Raw genomic sequence first — 23,129 nt, 5'->3', positions numbered from 1 at the left:
ATAAATGGTGCTGGGAAAACTGGGCACCCCATAACTCGTGCTGGCTACCCTGCACACAAGCCTGGCCAAAAGCCCAGCTTTCCACACCGAGCCCTTCCTCGGGCACATGAAGACGGACCCCCTCAGCAGTCAGTCGCCCACAGGGAGCTTCTCCCCACTTTTCCTCACTGTCTCTTCACTTTTCCCTCAGGCGTCACCTGGGTCCTCAGGAAACCTAGTTCCCTAGTCAGCGTGGACGCAGCCCCACTTTGCCCTGAAGCCGAAACCCCAGCGAGTCCTAAGGAGACGGAGACCGAGCTCCCGTCAGCAGAGACGCCGAGCCGGGCGTCCCACCCGAAGCCCCCGCCCCCGCGCCGGAGGCGGCTCCACTCCTCTCAGCTGCGCGGAGAATCGAGCTCGCAGGGAACGAGCATGCGCTGTGGGTCAGAGAGGCGAGCTCGGCGCCACCCTGTGGTCACTGCAGGAAGTGCAGGCCGCACCTCCCTCCCAGGTCACTGGAGCCAGCGCCCCCTACTGACAGAACTGCTGAATCCATTAAACTGGAAATTCAAATTAAAATGGAGTCTCTATCCCAAAAGTTTTCTAAAATTAGCTAAGGAACAATTAATTGGAAACCATTTGGAATGAAATGAATGTAGATGCAAACTTTACAACTTAAATCAAATTCACTCGGAGTTATTCAGAGGCAAATTTTATTTTATTTTATAATTTATTTTTGGCTGCGTTGGGTCTTCGTTGCTGCATGTGGGCTTTCTCTAGTTGCGTCGAGCGGGGCTACTCTTCGTTGCGGTGCGCGGGCGTCTCACTGCGGTGGCTTTTCTTGTTGGGGAGCACGGGCTCCAGGCACGCGGGCTTCAGTAGTTGTGCCGCGCAGGCTTAGTTGCTCTGCGGCATGTGATCTTCCCGGACCAGGGCTCGAGCCCGTGTCCCCTGCATTGGCAGGCAGACTCTTAACCACTGCGCCACCAGGGAAGTCCCCACAGACAAATTTTAAATACAAAACTATTCAAAATTATAGAAGAAAATTGACATGAGCTTGGGTTTGCCCATGTAAATCATGAGCTTTGGAGTTTCAACACACAACACAAAAAGGCAATCTAAAAATGAAAACAAGCAATAACACGGACTTAATAAAATTAAAGATTTGTACCCTGTGACTGACCTTACTCAGAAAACCAAAAGAAAAGTCACAAACCAGGAGAAAAATATTTGCAAACACATATCTAGTAAAGGTTTTGTCTCAAAACATACAAATAACTCTAACACAAACAACCCAATTAAAATAGGGAAAGATCTGAATGGATACCTGGCCAAAGAAGATACACAGACAGTACACAAAACTATGCCCAGGACTAGGGGTTAGAAAAACAATTGTCCAGCTCAACTCCCTGAACCATTTGTGACTGTGGACTAGTCCTGTCCTTCATGGAGGTGTCAGAGACACCTGAGCCCTCGAGCCACAACAACTGAAGCCCGCGCACCTAGAGCCCGTGCTCCACAATGAGAAGCCACTGCAATGAGAAGCCCACACACCGCAACGAAGGGTAGCCCCCACCCGCCGCAACTAGCGAAAGCCCGTGCGCAGCAACGAAGACCCAATGCAGCCAAAAATAAATAAATAAACTTATTAAGAAATCTATCTATACAATTACCTTATTACGTTATAGTTCAACAACTCCACTCCTAGATATAGACACCAAAGAATTGAATAATAGGTGTTCAAACAAAAAAAATATATACACGAATATTCATAGCAGCACTGTTCACAAGAGCCAGAAGGGAGAAATGACTGAAATGTCCATCAAAGGGTGAATGGATAAACAAAATGGGTAGATCCATAAACTATCTTATTATTCTACCATACAAAAAAATTAAGTAAAATGGCACAGCCGCTGTGGAAAACAATATGGCAGCTCCTCAAACACTTAAGCAGTTAACATACGATTTGTCAATTCCACTTCAGGGCATAGACTCAAGTATTTGAAAGCAGTAAGCAGAACGGTTATTTGTACTACCATGTTCATACCAGCATTATTCACAATGGCCAAAAATGTGGAAGCAACCCACGTAACCATCGACTGATGAACAAATAACAAAACGTGGTATATGATATGATTCAGCCTTTAAAACTAAGGTAATTCTCACACATCGCACACATGATGAACCTTGAAGTCACCATGCTAAAAATAAGTTGGTCACAGGACAAGTATTCGACGATTCCACTTATATAAGGTGTCCAGATAAGTCAAATTCAGAGACAAAAACAATGTGGTTTTACCAGGGGCTGAGTGGAGTTAGTATTGAAGGGCGAGAGCGCTTCACTTGGGGAAAATGAAGAAGTCCCAGAGATGGCTGGTGAGGATCACTGCACAACCATGAGAAGGTAGCTAATGCCACAGGACTGTACACTTAAAACGTTTAAATGGTAAATGTCATGTTACACATTTCTAATCATAATGAAAACAAAAGTTAAGTACTGATATGTATCACAACGTGGATGAACACTGAAATCATCCAAAGTAAAAGGTGCCATACAGAAAAGGCCACCCAAACACAAACTCATATTATGTGCTCTAAATCCATGAAGACTGTAAAAATAAGGGAAAATCTCAGTAACGATTCCAGAAAAAGAAAACTAGATCAGGATGCAAAAAGACATTTCCAAACAGCTGGAAAACCTGGTGAAAGTTGAGGTGGGCCTGTGGCTTAAAATATAAACTGGAAACCTTTTGATTTACTCAGTTTGGGGTTATATGCTGGTTCCTGGGGAGAATGTCCCTATTTTGGGTAAAATACACTGGAATAGTTCATGTGAAGTGGCAACTGTGAGCACCTTTTACTGCTATTGAAAGTGTTCTGTATGTTTGAAATGACTGGGAAGTAAATTCCTTTTCAAAACAACCGTGACAATACCATGTCAGAAAAGCAGAGAAGATATCAAACCCTAACTCTAACCCCCTAACCCTAACCCAACTAATGGTCCAGTTCAACCTTTCATTCATGAGTGACCCTTAGAGAGTGTCGTCCTCCTAGAGGTCTCAGGGAGATGGGAAAAAAAGGAGAGAAATGTGGGCCAGTTACCCTTAACGCTAACACAACCCTCAAACCCTAATTCCTAATCTCTATGCCTAAATGCACTACTCCTAACCCTAACTCTAACCCTAACCCTGTAACTCTCTAACTCTAGCCCCTAGACCCTTTCCTTTGGCCCTAGCCCTAGTCCTAAGCCCTAAATCCTAAAACCTAGCTTTTCTTCTAGCCCTAACCCTAGCCCTATCCTATACTCTAACCCATACCCAAACCCATACCCTAACTAACCCATACTCCGGCCCAAACCTGAGCCCTAGCCCCTGACTCCTAACCCTTGAACCCTATCTCTAACTTCTGATCCCTGAACCCTATCCTAGATCTTGGACCCCCGACCACTGTCTCAAACCCTGATCCTGACCCTAACTACCAAATCCTAACTTCTCACTATAATTCTAATCTAAGATAATTAAAGAGAATAAGAAACAGCCAGAAAAGCAAGAAGGAAACCAAGAGAATGTGGTATAAAGAAGGCATTCAAAGTAGGCTGCTTGAATGACTGGGAGAGACCAAGGGAGACGGAGGCTCAGCTGTGATGACATGCAACTTCAAAGAGTAGCAAAAATAATAATAATAATCTATTCTGGGGGAAGGGGAGCAAAGATGTTGGTACCAAAGTCCGAAGTGTCTGGCTGTGAACTCCACCAGCCACCAATGAAAATACACCCCCAAAAGCGAGTACCTGGTAGCCTTCCAGTTTACAGCCCAGCATGCAAGGAGTTCAGAAGTTGACACTCTGTCCTAACAAGTAAGAAGCTAAACTGAAAAATCACCAGCTATTCTTAGAGAGGTGAGGTCACAGAGCAAACCACTGCCCCAGAAAATGAAGAGAAAGACAGGCAGAGCAGAAAGCCCCAAGTAGAAACACATGGCAGGAACCAGCATCAGGAAAGGGAAAGCCACCTACTGTAATTGACAAGTCACTGGACACGCAGTGTGGACAAATCTGAGAGCAAAAACCTCCAGGGTGGGCCCAGTCTTGGGGGAGCTCCCACACTTTTGTGAGTTTTACCTCCAGGAGAGCTCCAGGTCTTCACGGTGAATATTGGAGAAAAATCCCTCATGCTTCCAGCAGAAACAAAGGAAAAATAACCATTTTAAAATACACCAGGGCATTCTGTTCTTAACAAGGCCTGCCCTCAGGAGAAACCATTGTACCAGAGCCTGACCTGTTAGGGTTTTACCAGAGCTCAACCAAACTGACAGAAGAGAAATACTCAACTCCAGCTAGCTCTAACCATCCTGTCCCACCTTAGGAGGGAAAAAACTGGTGAAGTTCACAGTCCTGGGGCACAGGCTCACCAAAGACTGAGGCCTAGTCACTGGACTACAGAACACTTCTGTTCTCCCACATCTAACATCACATTACTAAGGCCTATTTACTGCAGTTCCTTTTACTTAGTACAGGTCCACCTTTCAACAAAAAATTACAAGGCATACTCAAAAGCAAAAAACATAGTTTGGGCTTCCCTGGTGGCGCAGTGGTTGGGAGTCCGCCTGCCGATGCGGGGGACGCGGGTTCGTGCCCCGGTCCGGGAGGATCCCACGTGCCGCGGAGCAGCTGGGCCCGTGAGCCGTGGCCGCTGAGCCTGCGCATCCGGAGCCTGTGCTCCGCAACGGGAGAGGCCACAGCAGTGAGAGGCCCGCGTACCAAAAAAAAAAAAAACATAGTTTGAGGAGACTGAACAAAGCATCAGAACCAGAGTCAGATATGGCAAGAATTTGGAATTATCAGATTGAGAATTTAAAACAACTTTTATTAATATGCTAAGGCATTTAATGGAAAAAATAAATAACATGGATAATGTAAGAACAGAAATGGAATTTTTAAGACTTAGTTAAAAAGAAATGTTAGAGATCAAAAATACTGTAACAAAAATGAAGAACATTTTCGATGGGCTTATTAGGATACAGGGTGTGGCTGAGGAAAGAATCTCTGAGCTTGGGGATATAAAAACCAGGACAGAATATCCAAGACAAAAGGTGTAACATACACATAATGGAAATACCAGAAAAAAACCCAGAACAGAACAGAAGCACTAAAGCCTGAGAATTTCCACCAAATTAATGTCAGACACAAAAACAGAGACCCAGGAAGCTTAGAGAACACCAGGCAGGATAAATGCCACCAAAAAAAAAAAAAAAAAAAAAAAAACCCAACTCCTAAGCATACCATATTCAAACTTCAGAAAATCCAACATACAGAAAAAAAAATTGAAAAAACCCACAGGGAAAAATCATCTTAGCCATGAAGTAACAAAGGTAAGAATTACATACTTCTCAGAAGCCAGGAATGCAAGAAAGAGTGAAATACTTAACAGTACTGAGAGAAGAAAACCACAAAGCTAGAATTCTATGCTCTATGAAAGTGTCTTTCAAAAGTGAAGGAGACTTTTTCAGACAAACAAAAATTGACCTGCCTTGCAAGAAATGTTATAAAGAAGTTCTTCAGAGAGAAGGAAAATAATGTAGATCATAAACTTGGATCCACATCTACCATCAGAGAATGAATAAGTGAGGGTAAAACTTTTAATTTAATTTTTCTTTTTCTCAGTTGCTCTAATAGATAACAGTTTATTCAAAATAATAATATCAACAATGCATTCAGTTATGTATGCTTATATATAAATGAGATAAAGGACAAATGGGAAGAATAGGAGTATTTCATTATTATAAGGCACCTGCACTATCTGTGAAGTGGTATAGTGTTATTAATTGGACTTGAATATTTTATAAATGTACATTTCAAACTCTAGGGCAACCATCAAAAATGTAAAAACAAAATAAGCATAATTGATATGACAGGAGAGGGAAGAAAATGGAATCATATAAAATTAAAATGCTCAATTAAAACCCCAAAAGGCAAAAAAAAAAAAGTAGGAAAGACAAAATAAGAAAAAAAGAACAAGGGCAACAAACAGAAACTAGGAACAAATAGGTAGATATTAATCAAACAATATCAATATTCACTTTGAATATCAATTGTCTAAATATACCAATTATGAGACAGATTGTCGGAGTGAATCAAACAACAAGACCCAGCTATCTGCTGTCTAAAGTAAACGCATGGAGAAAGATATATCATTACTAACACCAATTAAAAGAAATCAGGAGTAGCTATCTTAATTTCAGATAGAGAGGACTTCAGACCAAGGAAAGTTACCAGAGATAAACAGAGGTATTACATAATGATAAAGGGGTCAATATTTCAAGAAGACATGCAATCCTTAATGTATGTACCAAACAACAGGGTGTCAAACTACTTGAGGCAAAAAGAAGAACAGCAATGAGAAACAGATGATTCCAGTATTATTTTGAGACTTCAACACCCCTCTCTCAAAAATGGACAGAGCCAGCAGGCAGAAAATCAGTGAGGACGTAGCTGAACTCAACAGCACCTTCAATCAACTGGATATAATGGACATCTATACACTACTTCATCCAACAGCAGAATACACATTCTTCTCAAGCTTACATGGAACATATACCAAAACGGACCACATTCTGGGCCATGAAACACAACTTAACAAATTTAAAAGAACACAAATCATACAATGACTACTCTAACTCCGTTCCAAAAGGCTCTTTTGCCAGACAGACTTTGAGTGGGGCCTTTCCCTAGGTTAGTGCCTAATTACCCACTGAAGCCCAGCTCACTTTCCCTGTTGCTTTCTCCCGGCTCCCCGCGCACTTCCTTCAGAGGATTTGTCTGTAATTTTATTACAACAGCTAGTTGATTTACACGTCTGCCCCACTGGAAAGTCAGCTCCAAGATGGCAGCTCTGTTGCTCTCCGCTGTACCCTCAGTCCCCAGGAGGAATGCCTGTCTTAGCCCACAGCTGCCCTCAACGGGTACTTCTTGAATAAATCAATGAATGCCCCTGAGCCAGCTCTCACTGCTGAGCTGTGAGGGGAGAACTAGGTTCCCTGATAAACCTGGCTCAGTCGTGGCTGTCCCAATTCTCGGTTAACAACAATGGAGTAGAAAAAATATGCTCATGGGGTTTCCCTGGTGGCGCAGTGGTTAAGAGTCCGCCTGCCAATGCAGGGAACGCAGGTTCCATCCCTGGTCCAGGAAGATCCCAGATGCCGCAGAGCAACTAAGCCCGTGAGCCACAACTTCTGAGCCTGCGCTCTAGAACCCGCGAGCCACAGCCACAACTACTCAAGCCCGGGTGCCTAGAGCCCCTGCTCCGCAACGAGAAGCCACCGCAATGAGAAGCCGGCGCACCGCAACGAAGAGTAGCCCCCTCTCGCTGCAACTAGAGAAAGCCCGCGTGCAGCAACAAAGACCAAAAATAAATAAATAAATATTTAAATAAATATTTTAAAAAGAAAGAAAAATATGCTCAGAATCGCCCCAAGAGAGAATTACAAACTTTAGAAATCACCTAGTCTTCTGCCTCCCACACGAGGCCCCACCCCTCCACTTTCCCCAGCGCTGCCCTGCGCCCCTTCCATCACCCCCAAAGAAGCCCCCGCACTTGGGCACCAACTCCCACACAAGACGCGGCCCCCAACACCTATGGTCCACCCACCGCACCTGAGCACCCTGCCCCCATGCCTGCACCCCGCCCTACACGCCACAGGCCCCGCCCCCACGCCTCAGGAACGCTTCCCCAGTCGTTCCCCCCGGCCTCCCAGTCACTCCCCAAGGCCTACAGTCGCTTGAACCTTGGCTCAGTCCCGGGGCCAAAGCCCACCCCAGACTCCGGCTATTGGAAGCCCCAGGCTGGCCTCGTCCGGATACTCATTGACCAGCAGTACTCTCGCCCGGCACTGCACTAGCCAGCCAGCCCCCGGCGAGGTCCTTCAGGCCTTTGGCCGGGCAGCCTTCCTAGGGTCCTTGCGCGGTTGCGTAGCATCTGCGAGGACGCGGGCAGCGCCGGAAGCTGAGTGAGCAGCGGTGGGACCCGGGCTGACTCGCGGGGTCCGAGACAGGGCAGGGTCCGGGACGGGGCGGATCCGAGGGGGACTCGGGGCGCTGAGGGCGGCTGGCCGTGGGCGGACCGACCTGCGGCGCTCCTGATCTCCAGCCCTCGCCCGGGAACGGCCGAGAAGACGAAGCCGCGCGGGTGGCGGCCTCGCATGTGGGAACCGCTCCTCCGAGGCCGTCCTCGGGCCCTTGGCCAGTGGGGGGAAGAACGGGACAGTGGGTTCTGGCAACGGTGGGGGTGGTGGCGAGGACATCGACAACCATTGAAGGTCTTTGAGAACGGGTTTGGCTGCGTTTGGCTTCCGAACAGGTCGCTCCAGCTACAGGGTGAAAGTGGAAGGGACAGCCCCTCGTTATGCTTATCAAGCATCTGCCACTTCCCAGTCACTGCTTTTGAGGCTGAGGGTACCTCGGTAAAGAAGGCTGAGTCCGTACCTGAGCAGAAACAATAGCATTGCAGTTAGGGAAACTCAGGGGTCCTGTCAGTATTTTCCACCCTGTGTGCACGTCTGTCATAGCTCTTGCCACAGTAGACTTTGCCATCGTGTCTCCTATCCGGGTGCAAGATGTACCCGTGATGAACCATGAGTAAGTGCGAGCACTGATGTTGCGTTGTCGATGCATCATTTCTGTGTGCTGAGTTAACTCAGAGTGTGGACTACGGCACATTCCCAGTAATGTTTGTGGAGTTATACTTGGGCTTAAGGACATGAGGGTAGTGGAATCGAGCGAGAGAGTGTTACGCCTCGATGTTGGGATTGGGTGGCTGGTGATGTATTGTACAGACAGGGAACGTGAGGAGCGACTTTGGGGTGGGCAGGGCTTAGGTTTCACAGGTTATTTTTGCCTGTGTGGAATAGTTCGCTGTTCAAAATCTGGTAGGCAATTGCATACCTGAGTCCGGCACTGAGGGAAGCGATCTCTGTGGAGATACAGATTTGACATCATCAGCATTTAGGAGATACCTGAAACTAGTAGAGGTTGAAATAACCCTAGAGAAGAGAGTCTGGGGAATGCCTGGTTTAAGAGAGGAAAAGGCAGCTGCTGATGGCAGTAGGATGGAAAATGAGGTGGGAGTGAGAAGCATGAGGTAGAGGGTCAGGAATACAGGTTAGGTTTCTTTGGCTGTGTGATCTGTCATTCAGTGATGAGAATTCAGGCTTACAGAGCCCTGTCTCTGTCAGACAGTGTCTCAACTCAATCATGTGATGTGGGCACTGATTTTTGTCCCTGCTTTACAAGTGAGAAAACGCTTGTAGGTAAAACTTGTAAAGCTTCAACATGGCTTTAGAATAGTCTCTCCAGGTGGGAGTGGGAGCTGTGGTTCTGAGCATAGCTGAAGTAAAGAGGTGACATAAGGTAAACCCCTCTCGGAAGATCTAGGTGGGGACAAGATTCCAGCCCCGTGATTCAGCAAGTGCTAGCCAGGTTGGTGGTGAATAGAGAAGGATGAAAGTGTTTCCTTGGGCCCCTCTCTTGTCAGCTCATTGTCTCCCCTGTCCAGGAAAAGGAAGTGGATTTGGTGGGGGGGGACTTCTCACCTCTTTAACAATAGCCTCTTCTTGATCTTTGCAGACGGTGACAAGACCCCCCTCCCCTGAGCTGATCCCCCTTCTACGGCCAGGAGCCAATGGCCGGGGACAGAGCCAAACCCTGTGAGCTGGACCAAGAGAAATACGATGCCGATGACAATGTGAAAATCATCTGCCTGGGGGACAGCGCTGTGGGCAAGTCCAAGTATGTCGGGAGATTAGGGAAGAAATTCCAGGCCCAGAGTGGCTCTGGGTTATTAGAAAAATCCTCCAGAGGCATAGAGGAGCATGGCTTCTATGGGAGTGGTGAGAGAGTAGTCTTGACTGGAGCCCAGGTCTGCATGGGGGAACAAGGGAGCATCACATCAGCAGCTGTGTGTGTTTGGGGAGGAGGGCGTCCCCAGGGACAAGTCACAGGACTGAGGAAATTGAGCTTTATCCATGAGTCCTGGCAGAAAGTATGGGACGGGTCACCCTAGAGACTACTGAAGCAGTCCTGGTGAGGTGAGAGCTGGGGTGTTCTGGTGTGTGGTGTGGGGCTGAGAGATTGCAAGATGCAGACAGCGGGAATGGGGAGAGGAAAGTGTGAGAAGTGTGACTGGCACAGCCAGCGACAGGTCGAAGAAAGGTGGTGAAGATACTGTCTTGAAAGAACTCAGAGTTGAGAAGAGTGGATAGAAATGATGCATGACTATAATCAGCGTAAAGATATTTTTTTTCTTAAAAGATTTAATTTTTATTTATTTTTGACTGTGTTGGCTCTTGGTTGCTGCGTGCGGGCTTTCTCTAGTTGCATTGAGCGGGGTCTACTCTTTTGAGGTGAGTGGGCTTCTCATTGCGGTGGCTTCTCTTGTTGCAGAGCATGGGCTTTATGTGCACAGGCTTCAGTAGTTGTGGCACACGGGCTCAGTAGTTGTGGTTCGTGGGCTGTAGAGCACAGGCTCAGTAGTTGTGGCGCATGGGCTTAGTTGCTCTGCAGCATGTGGGATCTTCCTGGACCAGGGATGGAACCTGTGTCCCCTGCTTTGGGAGGCAGATTGCCATCCACTGCACCACCAGGGAAGCCCAAGAATACTGGTTGTTATATTTACCTGTGTAGCTACCTTTACTGAAGATCTTTATTTCTTCATACGGCTTCAAGTTACTGTCTAATGTCCTTTCATTTCAACCTAAAGGACTTATTGTACCATTTCTTATAGGACAGATCTACTGGTAATAAGCCACATCAGCTTATGTTTATCTGGGAATGTCTTAATTTCTCCTTCATTCTTGAAGGATAGTTTGCTGAACATAGAATTCTTTGTTGACAATTTTTTTTCAGGACTTTAAATATATCATTCCACTGCCTTCTGATCTCAGTGGTGTCTGATGAGAAATTGGCTGTTTATCTTATTGAGGATTTTGTCTTTGAGTTTTGACAATTTGCCTATAATGTGGATCTCTGTGAGTTTATCCTGTTTGGAGTTTGTTGAGCTTCCTGGGTGTGTACATTCATGTCTTGCATCAGGTTTGGGAAGTTTTTAGCCACTATTTCTTCAAATAGTCTCTCTGCCCCCACCCCTCTTCTATTTATGATGCATGTGTTAGGATGATTTATGTTGTCTTATAGGCTCCTTAGGCACTGGTCATTTTTACTCACTTTTCTTTCTGCTTCTCAGACTGGATAATTCCAGTTGCCTTATCTTCAAGCTGATCCTTTCTTCTGCCTTCTCAAGTATGCTGTTGAAACCATCTAGGGAGTTTTTCATTTAAATTATTGTACTTTTCAGCTCCAGAATATCCGTTTGGTTTCTTTTCATAATTTCTATCTCTTTATTAATACTCTCATTCTGTTTATATATTGCTTTCTAATTTCCTTTAGTTCTTTGTCCATGGTTTTCTTTAGTTTTTTGAGCATATTTCAGATAATTGATTTAACTTCTTTGACTAGTACTTCCAGGGTCTGGATTTCTTCAGGTATTGTTTCTGTTAAATTCTTTTTATCATGAGAATAGGCTATACCTTCCTGTTTCTTTGTATGCTTTGTAATTTTCTGGTTGCTAATTAGACATTCTGAGTATTTTGATGTGGTGACTTTGGAACTTAGATATTCCCACTCCTCGGGTGGCTGATTTCTGCTTGTTTAGAGCTGGAGTATCCACTTGTAACTTTCCATACTATTTTTGCAAAGTGTATATTCCTTCTTGTGTGTGGTCACTGATATTTCTATTCCATTATCTGTGATCAGACAGTGACCTGATGAAGATTTCCTTAAATATTTGGCTCCAAAGGGGGAAAGAAACAAAGATGTATTCCTATCCCTTTAAATTTCCAACAGATGCAAGCAGGGGAAGACTCTGAAGCCTGAGAGAGCTGAGATCCGGCTCCTCAGCCAGACTTTTTGAGGAAAGTGTCTCTACTGGAGCCAGACGTTTGGAACACAGGTCACTGCCTAGCTGCAGTGGGCCTGAGGAGTGGGTGACCGTTGCTGGCTTGTGCGTGTTGTTCTTCCGCACAAGGCCAGCACTCTCCTTTTATCCAGCACTCTACTGGTCATCGTGTCCAGTCAGGTTCCAGAGTTCTGAAATAGTTGATTCTGATCATTTTTTCCAGTTATTGGCTGTTTCAGTTGAGGGAGTGACCCACAGAACTTCATACTCCACCATTTTATGTAATGTCCTCAAGGTTCATTTTTTTCCTACACAGATATCCAATTGTTTCCACACCATTCCTTGATAAAACAATCCTTTACCCCATTGAATTGCAGTAATGCTTTTGTTCTAAATCCAGTGACCATACACATGGCTATATATATTTTAAGTGTATGTTTACTGTTTGTCTTCACCCACTCGACTGTAAGCTCCACAAAGACAGGAATTTTTCTCTGTTTTGTTAAATGTTATATCATGGCACCTAGCATAGTATCTGGCAAATGGCAATCACTCAGTCATTTTTTTAAAATTTTTTTGTACTAAAATATATTTGTCCATTCTTCCATTGAAGAACAGTTACGAAATTATCATTTTTATGGTATTAGACACAATACTGCAGTGAATATTTTTATGCCTATCATCTTGGGCACACAGTCTATTAGACTTGGGGTGAAATTGCCCAGTTTTAGGATTAGCTCAAACTTTGACTTATCCCAGTTGCTCTCCAAAGTAGTGGTATATTAAGTTCACACTCCTACCGGCACAGTACAAGAGTTTCTGTTGCTCCACAAAATCTGCAACATTTGGTATCATATGACTTTTTCAAATTTGCTAATCTGAAGGATATGTGTGCTACTTCATTTTATTTTAATTGGCATGAAAATCATTAATTTACATTAAAATCATTCAAGATTGAGCATCTTTTCATATGTTTTTTAGCCATTCTTCTGAACTTCCTGTTCATATTCTTAGGACCCAGGTTGTATGTGTGTTCTCTTATTCAGGTATCAGAGCTGTTCATAATCTCTGTATATTAATTCTTTGTCAGTGATTGGCATTGCACATATCTTTTCCCAGTCTGTTTTGTTTTGTTTTGTTCTTAACTTTTCTTTTTTTTTTTCTTTTTTGTTTTTTTTTTTTTGTGCCACGCGGGCCTCTCACTGTTGTAGCCTCTCCCGTTGCGGAGCACAGGCTCCGGATGCACAGACTCAGTGGCCATGGCTCACGGGCCCAGCAGTTCCACGGCATGTGGGATCTTCCTGGACCGGGGCACGAACCCATGTCCCCTGCATCGGCAGGTGGATTCTCAACCACTGTGCCACCAGGGAAGCCCCCATTTTTTTTTAAACTAGTGATGCATAACTGTAATTTATTAACTACTTTCTTTTTTTTTTTTTAATTTATTTATTTATTTATTTTTGGCTGTGTTGGGTCTTCGTTGTTGCACGCGGGCTCTCTCCAGTTGTGGCAAGCGGGGGCCACTCTTCATTGTGGTGCACGGGCCTCTCACTATCACGGCCTCTCTCATTGCGGAGCACAGGCTCCAGACGCGCAGGCTCAGTAATTGCGGCTCACGGCCCAGTTGCTCTGTGGGCCCAGTTGCTCCGCGGCACGTGGGATCCTCCTAGACCAGGGCGCGAACCCGTGTCCCCTGCATTGGCAGGCAGACTCCCAACCATTGCGCCACCAGGGAAGCCCTTAACTTTTCATTTTGAAGTAACAGGTTTACAGGATGTTGCAAAGAGAATACAGAGAGGGCCTGTGTACTCTTCATCCAGTTTCCCCAGTGGTTATATCTTACATAACTGTAGTACAAGATCAAATTCAGGAAACTCGCATTACTTTAATGCATATGTATAATTCTGTGTCATTTTGTCACGTGTAGATTTGTGTAAGCATCACTGGACTCAAGATACAGAACTGTTCCATCACTGCAGAGGCCTTGGTTGTGCTGTGCATTTATAGTCACACCCACCCCACTTCACCTCCTACCACCCCTAACCCCTGTAACCACTAATATACTCCATTTCTATAATTGCGTCATCTTGGCAACATTGTATACAAGGAATTATACAACATGTGACCTTTTTCACTCAGCATAATACCCTTAAGATTTGTTCAAATTGTTGGGTATATCAGTAATCTGTTCCTTGCTATTGATGAGTAGTAGTCCATAGTATAGATGTACCACAGTTTGTTTATTCCCTAAAAGGAGTAAGCTGGGGTCCCTGCCCACAGGGAAAGCATCTGTGGGTGTCAGGAACTTAAGGGGAGTCAGAAAGAGGGTGGGTGGGTGGTTCCTGGGCATTGTCCTTGAAAGGAAGCTGTGTAGCTGTGGAAGGAATGGGAGGGGGGAAGCCACAGCTGGCTTCCAAGTTTTCAACCCTTGGGTGGTGCGACAGGGGCAAGGAGGAGGAGCGTTGAGGGGTGCACCTGACCACCTTGCACATTCTCCTTACAGACTTATGGAGAGATTTCTCATGGATGGATTGTATCCTTCAAGTTCTGAAGTGCTCCTTGTTCCTGTGGCCCTTTCCAGCCTCATGCCCACTCAGCCCCACTGCTCACCCTTTTGCTCCAGTGGTCCAGGGAGCAGGGATAAGTGAGTAAACTCACGGGGTTCATTTCGTGCTGGTTTCTCACCAGCCGACCTACATGGCATCGCATGTAGTTGGTGCTGCACATTTTGAAGCTTACTCACATTTGGATTTGCTTTATACTAGGAAGGCAGTGGAATGGCTATAACACTAAGCGCCTCGCCAAGTGCTTGGGCTCAAACCCCACCTCTTCCTTCTTAGCGGCTCTGCCACTGGCCAAGTCACTTAACGTCTCCGACCTCAGAGCTTGGGCTCTCTACTATTTCAACATTCTCTGGTATGAATCAACTTTGTAAAATAACCTGCCAGCCCCACCCTCCTTCCTTGAATCGGTGCGTTGTGCAGGTTTGGAGTGAGGCAGTTGGGATGGTTTTTAAAAGCCTCCCGAGTGAGTCCATTGAGAACATTGGAACAGAGCCTCCTGCTCGAGGGCTGCCCGGGGCCCCGGCCCCCCATGGTAGACTCTAAGTGTGCCCCGCTTCACCTTCTACCAAGTTCGGCTTTGCCCCCGCCCACCTGCACATCCCAGCGCGGACGGTTAAACCACACAGCATCTTGCAGCTTCAGGATTGCAAAAAGCCAGCTACAGTCCGTAAACAGTGTGTCAGCTGTCTGGCTTATGAAGATCTTTCTTCCCTGGAACTGTCATGCTGCTTCTCACGGCTGCCTTTCCTCTCTGGCCGGAGAGCAGGAGCTCCATCCACGAGGAGCTGGGGCGTCCCCACGGTCTCATTTGCCAGCTCCGCGCTGCTGCTTCAGACACAGCTGTTCTGTAAATTCCATTCCATGTTTTCCCGTGCACCTAGATAGCCAGGACGTAATCCCAACCTCTCCCACCCCTCGCCTTTCCATGGAGCTTGTGCCTGTGATATTTGAAGTTGATCCTCTGTCTGCAACACTCATTCCGTTTAAAATCTAAATAACTTCTTACAAAAGGAGAGAGAGGGCCCATTCCATCACACCGGCAACCACCCCCCAGCCCCTTTCTTACGTCTCTTTTCATTCACCTTTGCTCCTTAACCTAACTGCAGTCAGCCCCAGCAGCTGTCCACGTTCGCCCTGACCCTGTACAAGCACACGGCCACGGTAGACGGCAAGACCGTCCTCGTGGGTGAGCAGCGTGGTGCCGAGCCACGCCCACTCTCGAGAGGGAGAAGTGGGGGGAGAGAGTCAGGCAGGGGGAAGTGAGACCCCGGGCAAGGCTGAAGGGTGAGAGGTACAACCCAGAGAGCCAGGAAGCCGGGCGGCTGGGAGGAAGCGCGCGGGCTTCTGTTCCGGTGCTCTTCCGCCAGCGTAAAGAAATAACAGGGCTGGTCTGAAGGTCGTCTGCCGCAAAGGGTTTGGCTTTAAGTGGGGTCACAACCTTCCCCTTGGCCAGGCCACGCGTCCGGCCTGACTGTGTCCACCATCTGTGATCGGCACACATGGGAATTGGGCCTAGTTTTGACCTTGGAGCGTCCTGCTTCTCATAGGTGGGGGAAGGAGGCCCTGACCCTCTCCCTCTCGGGGCTTCCTGCCTGCATTCTCCTTCCTCCCGGCCCTGTGTCTCCCTCTCACCCGCCCCCACGCACACCCAGGTACGTTACATCCTGACAGCACACCTGCGAGCTGTGTGGTCTCTGTCCCTCCGCACCCTCCCGCGTGTTTCTGAACACGGGCGCTGCGCAGACATGCTCAGTGTCTGCGGCTCCCTGCCCTTCGTGCCCCATCAGGCAGCAGAGCTGTGTTCACATTGCAGACTTCTGGGACACAGCAGGCCAAGAGCGGTTCCAGAGCATGCACGCCTCCTACTACCACAAGGCCCACGCCTGCATCATGGTATGAAGCCAACTGGAGGGCAAAGGCTCTGGGCAGGTCTGGCCCGAGGGGTGAAGGGGTGACGGGCCCAGCAGGACTGAGCCCTCCTCACCAGGGCCGGGTGCTCGAGGGAGGGATCAGGGCAGGCTGCAGACTGCACGTGCTTCCCAGAGGCTCTGAGTGAGAACGTGCCAGGGCCAGCTTCCCTTCCGGGGGTAGGGGATGAGGGCATGTATGGAGCCACCGTTCCAGCGGGAGGAGCAAGTTCAGGGCTTCATCAGCGGGCAGCGCGTCTAAGAGTCAAACACGGTCCCTCCCAATGGCGGCCTGCCTACTCAGGCAAGCTCCTGAGGCCACCCTCATCCGCTGCTCTCTAGGGGCAGATGCCAGGGCTGAGCGGGCGCTGCTTCCCAGGGAACTTTCCCCCCCCATAATGGCCCCTCCTGCCTCTCAGCCTCTCACTTCGCTGTCTAGAGCACAGCCCTCAGAGGTCCACGCCAGTAGCCAGCGGGTAACAAGTGCTGCAGGAGAGCCTGACACTCAGCTGTGGCAAGGGCCACGAATAGAGGAACTGTGAACCTGTGTCCTTTAGGACCTCCTGCCCACAAACTCGCTGGCTCCTTTCTCAGGCTCTTCTGTCCCTTAAGCACAAGATCTCTTGAAATTTTCCAAAACTTAATGCTAGTACCTATAATGGGACAAAACAAAAGAGGGTAGCAGGGTAAGGCAAACGGGGGCAGACTAGTGCCAGCAGTTGTGACCTCTTGCCTCTGACACATCCCCATTAGCTCCTTCTGGGCCCTCTTCTGAGACCTGGGGTGTTTGTCCCGCCAGCATCCCTGCATCCCTGTACCTGCAGGTGCCTACCACCAGCCCCGGCCTGCTGTAGGGGGCCTTGCCGGTAGAAAGCGCTCAGCCTCTCGTGACCACGTGGGGACCTGATAGTCCCAGAGGGAGCTGGGGTTCCACCCTCCACCTTGAAACCCCAAAGGGTATGCTTCTCAGCCTAACCAGTTCCTCCTCGGCTCTCAAAACAAGGAGAGGAAGCTCAGGAAAGCAGACCTGGACAAAGGGGGACTGACAGTGACCGTGGCAGGCAGCCGTGGGAGGTGTGAAGCAGATTCCGGAAGTTTCATTCCAAGCGTATTTTAGAAGAAGTCTTTATTGGAAATTCGGGACAGAGTAGTCATTTATTGAAACGGGCCTGGGGAGTGCCAGAGAAGAGCCTCTCAGGGTGGACCTCCTGCTGCCTCCGGTGGGACAGCTGCTGCGCAGGGGGGACCCCTGGCCCTGGACACGGTTACTCCCTTGAAGGGCTGGGTTCTTTAGAAGTAAGATCTGCCCTTCCAGCAGGTTACAGGGCTGTGCATCTCAGTCCACTGTTGTGCCGGCGCAGTTTGGACATGTGAGTCTGTTCTGGAGGTGGCTTGGCAACAGGAAGCTGGCCTTTGAGGAGCTCCCGTGAGGGGCTGGAAGGAGCCTGTAGCAGCAACTTGAAGCACCTCAGGACTTCCGTTCCCCCTGCCCTTAGAGCCCATCACCGCTCGTGCTGCTTGCGGGTGCTTGGAAATAGGTGAAAACTATAAATTATAGAACGTCAATAAAATCATGATAAGCTACAAAATCATGAAAGACAAAAGTACTTCTACAAAGTTTAAAATACAAAATTAAAAGTAAATCAAAATAACTGAAAGGAAATTCTAGAAACATTTAAGATTATCATGGAGGAGGTGTTTCGTTGGGTTTTTTTGGCCACACCAATGCGTGGCATGTGGGATCTTGGTTCCCCAACCAGGGATCGAACCCACACTCCCTGCCTTGGAAGTGTGGAGCCTTAACCACTGGACCAGCAGGGAAGTCCCATTACAAAGGAGTTTTTAAACAAAGTTTAAGCAGTAGTTAGACTAAGAAAAAAACAAAAAGCTTACCATTTGTAACGGACTTATCAATAGGTAAATGATACAATAAGTAAAATGATAACATCTGGTTAAAATAGGTAAATAAGGTTAGGTGACAAGATGAAGGTTCTAGAGGGTGAGGGGGGGGCGAGGCGTAGCCTTTGTGGTTAGAGGGCATGATGCAGCTCAGAGTGGTGCATGGTCCGAGTTCCCAAGCCCGTGTTTGCCTGCTTGTGTGTGTGTCACCTGGGGGTGGCATATGCAGAGACACTGATGCACTTGGCCTGTCTTCTCTCCTCTGCTAATTGCAGGTATTTGACGTGCAGAGGAAAATCACCTACAAGAACCTGAGCACCTGGTATACGGAGCTTCGGGAGTTCAGGCCAGAGATTCCATGCATCGTGGTGGCCAATAAAATCGATGGTGAGGCCACCCTACATCTGGGTGCCAGCAGTTCGTGGGGGGCCCACCATCACACGTTTCCTCTTCCTTTCCGGGGCCAGCGAACCATCCATGGTCCATTCTTCTTCCCGACATACAGCCCCCCGTTGCCTGCCATCACTGCCCTCCCAGTACGGGTCCAAGTGAGCCGAGCTGCCGTCCCGAGACACGGGTCCGCCCCAGTAGAATGAACTCCTTCTAAGCCACGCCCCCTGGTCGTCCCTGCTCACCCCTCTTCCTAGGATGGGGACCGCCAGTGACCCACCCTGCAAAGTTCTCTTGCTTTCCCTTGTAGATAGGCCCATGTCCTCCCTTCTCTCTACAGCAGACATAAAGATGACCCAAAAAAGCTTCAGTTTTGCCAGGAAGTTCTCCCTGCCCCTGTACTTTGTCTCGGCTGCTGATGGTACCAACGTTGTGAAGGTAATGGGGGGCTGCAGAGGCAGTCTCGTAAGGCCGGGGGAGGCCTGGTGCTGAAGTTACCAGGGAAGCGACGGCGAGAAGCGCTGGCTGCAGGGATGGTGGAGAGGACGGGCCCTGTTGTGGGGGCTGTGCTGAGCATGTGGTGACGGGAAGGGGTCGTGTGAGCATTGACAGTAGGGGCGGGGACGGGTTGGCCTTGCTGAAGAAAAGGTACATTGACCGTGCGTGGGGTCAGGCTGACAGGGAAAAGGTGAATTGAGGAGTGACCTTGCTGAGTTTCGGGTGGGGTACTGTGTGGACATAGGACGAGGACGGGGCCAGTGGGTACAGGGCAGGCAGAGTCCGGGCCACTGGCCCCACAGCCTTGTTTTCCTTCCCACCGCCTTCACTTTACCTCCAGCTCTTCAGCGATGCAATTCGATTAGCTGTGTCTTACAAACAGAACTCCCGGGACTTCATGGATGAGGTTTTGCAGGAGCTTGAGGTAGGTCAGGCCCGAACGTCAGGTGGCATAGAGAAAGCGGCTTCTCTTCATAGCGGTGCAGAGCATAACCCAGTAGACTGACTTTGCGGGCAACGCGTGCTCGTCGAGGGCACTGCCCTGTCAGAGCTACAGCTGGGCAAGTGCCAAGCCAGGCCTCACCTGCAACCTTGTTCACAGAACATCAGCTTGGAGCAGGAGGAGGAGGATATGCTGCACAAAGAGCGGCGTGGCCGCGTGGAGAGCCCGTCTCCCTCCTGAGTCCCGGAAGCGGGCCTCCCTGCGTGGCCGACCCAGCGGGGAGGGGGGTTCAGAACACCCCTCCCTCCGGCGGTCCTTCACCACCATCTTGAGACCTTCCTCCGGGCCGTCCCCTGCTACACCTCCCGCAGAGCCAACCACCCCATTTGCTCCCCCACCAACGTGGCCCGTGAGACCTGACCCTGCACGGTTGGTCCCTGCCCTGCAGTCAGGGGCAGCGAAGGGGTCAACGCCAGCGAGTGCCGTCAACAGGTGTGAGGCCCACACCAGACCCTGAGGCAGAATTAAGGATGGACCCTCCAGGTTATGTGGGACGGTGAAGAAAACTGGGGAACATTCTGTGTGTGTCTCTTAAATAAAAGGAACTTTAGGTGGGGTTTTTTTCCCCTCCCAGAACTGACCTCAGGGCCTATTCGTTGCATTTCTACCAAGGGAATGGTTTCTAATTCCTGACTATCCTTTTTCCTCTTTATAGTCTCCCAACGGAACCAACCATTTTAAGAAAAGGGTTTTGAGCAGAGAGCTGTTCGTTCCATAAGTTTTTCCGGAGTTCTTCTAGGTACAGCCAGTGCGTTGATGAGCAGCGAGGCCGAGATCACAGGCCCAAGTTCGTTGTTAACATCACGTGAAGGCAGGTGACTGGCCTGGCCATACTTAGTAATACACAGACATCGTAGCTGTAAACATCAAGGGGCAATACAGCCACACCACAAGGCACACCCGTTTGCATTGTAAGACATTGACTTTAGGAAAGCTCCCTTTAAAACCTCTATTTCAACAAGGGAGGATTTTTTTTTTTTTTTTTGAGGACTGGTGTGGACGTTGTGCCTCCTTGGGTGGCAAGGGCTGCTGAGAGCTGTTACGCTGCCTTTTCCATTTACCTCCACTAGGATGTTTTTATGATCATCTTGTACAGCATTTCCAGTTTTTAAATTTATTTTTATTTACAGTGAATAGATGTGCATGCTTTGTGGATATGGATTTCTCTGAGCAAAAAGTCACAAGAGAATGAGCGGATCATCAGCCACATTGAAAAGGGGAGACGGCTGTGATCTGTCGTGTTATCTCTTGATTTATTGTCACAGAGACCATTTCAGTGGAATCTAGTGTTTTTAAAAGAATGGGTGTTTGTTTGGGAGTCAAGAACAAGCATCTTTACCCTTTAGATTACTGACACTTACAATTTCAACTTCACAGATTTAACCCGACCAGGAAATTCCAGGAACGTGTTACCCTGATGAGATGTACTTTTAAAAACAACAACAAAAACAACCCTTTAGTTATTATAAATGATTAATAAGTGTTTTTTTAAATATAATGGCTTCACTGAGATACAATTCAAAAACCGTATGATTCACCGTCAGTATTGGTTTTACGTAACCATTTTGCATCAGGTTCCCTAGAAGCAAAGCCTACGAAGGCAACTCTTGTTCAGATGACTTATTGCGGCAGTTTTCTGTCTCTGCTGGGGACCAGCTTCAGTCTCCCCCTTCCTAGGGAAGCTCTGGAGGACAAACTGCCCCACAAGGATGGTCCCACTTGGAGACCAGGGGCCTTTTTGAGCCAGTTGGCCAAGTGTGTGAGGAGGAGGAGGGGATGACACGTAGTGTCCAGGGCAAAGCGGCTCCTGTTTCAGCCGGGACAGTGTCTGGGGAGAGGGCAGCTGTGAGTTTCAGCACGCAAAGCAGGTAGGGGATACGTGCTCAGGCAGGGTGCCAGCGATATCCATGGCCGCCTGCCCATGCATTGCTCATATCCACCTGCTTCTTCAAGACCATTGCATCCTGACATACAGGAACACCACCCCTGAGTCTTCTTGAAATAATGTATTGAGGTGAAATTACGTAACATAAAATTGAAGTACACAATGCAGTGCCGTTTAGCGCAGTTACGGCGTCGTGCAGCTATCACCTCTATCTAGTTCTAAAACATTTCCACCGCTCTGAAGTCAAACCCCTTACTCATTAAGTAGTTTCTCTCCAACACTCCCTCCCCTCAGCCCCTTGTAAATACTGATCTACGTTCTTTCTGTTTCTATGGATTTATCTATTCTGGATATTTCATATAAATGAAATAAAACAATATGTGACCTTTTGTGTCTTTCACTCAGCATGTTTTCAAGATTCACGCATATATCATGCACTTCATTCCTTTCTATGGCTAAATAATGTTCCATTGTATTAAATACCACACGTCTATCCATTCATCCATTGATGGACGTTTGGATCCACCTTTCAGCTATTGCAAATAGTGCTGCTGTGAACACGCTTATACGTGGGCTTATATGAGCAGTTTTCAATTCTTTTGGGTGTCAGAGTCTGCTCAGGCTGCTGTAACAAGAGACCACTGACTGGGTGGCCTACAACAGGTATTTATCTCTCACAGTCCTGGAGGCCGGGAAGTCTAAGATCAAGGTGCTGGCAAGGTAGGTTTCATGCTGAAGCCTCTTCTCTTGGCTTGTAGGCAGCTGCCGTCTCACTGTGTGCCCACATGACCTCTATGTGTTCAGGTAGATTCCTCTTAAAAGACTATATCCTGGGACTTCCCTGGTGGCACAGTGGTTAAGAATCCACCTGCCAGTGCCGGGGCCCGGGTTCGAGCCCAGGTCCGGGAAGATCCCACGTGCCACAGAGCAACTAAGCCCGTGCTCCACAACTACTGAGCCTGCGCTCTAGAGCCTGTGCCGCGCAACGAGAAGCCAACGCAATGAGAAACCCGCGCACCACAACAAAGAGTAGCCCCCGCTCGCCACACCTGGAGAAAGCCCACGCACAGCAACAAAGACTCAACGCAGCCAAAAAATAAATAGTTTTTTTTTAAAAAGAGACTATATCCTGTGACCCCCATCATGACATCCTAATTAGGGCCCCACCCTTATGACCTCATTTAACCTTAATTACTTCCGGAAGACCGTGGCTCCAAATACAATCACATGAGGGTAAGGGCTTCAACATTTAAAATTGGGGGCGTGGGGGAGGAGGGCATAGCACAGTGTACCTAGGAGTGGAATTACAACATCATATAGTGGGACTTCCCTGGTGGTGCAGTGGTTTAAGAATCCTCCTGCCAGTGCAGGGGACACAGGTTCCATCCCTGGTCCAGGAAGATCCCGCATGCCACGGAGCAACTAAGCCCATGTGCCACAACTACTGAGCCCACATGCCACAACTACTGAGCCCGTGCACCTAGAATCTGTGCTCCGCAACAAGAGAAGCCACCACAATGAGAAGCCCACGCACCCCAATGCAGAGTAGCCCCCACTCAC

At 48.2% G+C, this 23,129-nt stretch overlaps 1 protein-coding gene across 25 annotated transcripts; it reads left to right on the top strand.

Annotated features, from left to right (window-relative positions):
* Positions 1-7,913: 7,913 nt before the first annotated feature.
* On the top strand, positions 7,914-21,958 carry RABL2B (RAB, member of RAS oncogene family like 2B). Of its 25 annotated transcripts, none has more exons than XR_010835989.1 (10): positions 7,914-7,983; positions 9,599-9,760; positions 14,428-14,457; positions 15,595-15,674; positions 16,302-16,381; positions 18,570-18,681; positions 19,025-19,122; positions 19,523-19,606; positions 19,784-20,235; positions 20,340-21,958. XR_010835989.1 is itself a non-coding variant. In XM_059080561.2 (9 exons), the coding sequence occupies exons 2-9, from the start codon at positions 9,654-9,656 to the stop codon at positions 19,862-19,864; spliced, it is 669 nt and encodes a 222-aa protein (XP_058936544.1). In that variant the 5' UTR covers positions 7,914-7,983; positions 9,599-9,653; the 3' UTR covers positions 19,865-21,958. The 25 variants fall into 25 exon arrangements, 22 of the variants coding, with proteins under 22 accessions (XP_058936544.1, XP_058936543.1, XP_066866668.1 ...); XR_010835990.1 differs by having other exon boundaries at positions 7,963-8,177; XM_059080561.2 differs by having other exon boundaries at positions 19,028-19,122; positions 19,784-21,958.
* The last annotated feature ends 1,171 nt before the right edge of the window (positions 21,959-23,129 follow it).

This window comes from Kogia breviceps, chromosome 12 (assembly GCF_026419965.1).
Source record: "Kogia breviceps isolate mKogBre1 chromosome 12, mKogBre1 haplotype 1, whole genome shotgun sequence".
In the NCBI taxonomy this organism is placed as follows: domain Eukaryota; kingdom Metazoa; phylum Chordata; class Mammalia; order Artiodactyla; family Physeteridae; genus Kogia; species Kogia breviceps.
Note: the sequence above shows the minus strand (reverse complement) of the source record. Positions and strands in the feature narration are given on the sequence as shown.

Excerpts from the sequence above, each read along its gene's own strand:
- RABL2B (XM_059080560.2), top strand. The coding sequence starts at position 9,654 with ATGGCCGGGGACAGAGCCAAACCCTGTGAGCTGGACCAAGAGAAATAC. Across the intron at positions 14,458-15,594 it reads AGATTTCTCATGGATGGATT|TCAGCCCCAGCAGCTGTCCA; the intron begins GTATCCTTCAAG and ends ACCTAACTGCAG. Across the intron at positions 18,682-19,024 it reads GGTGGCCAATAAAATCGATG|CAGACATAAAGATGACCCAA; the intron begins GTGAGGCCACCC and ends TTCTCTCTACAG.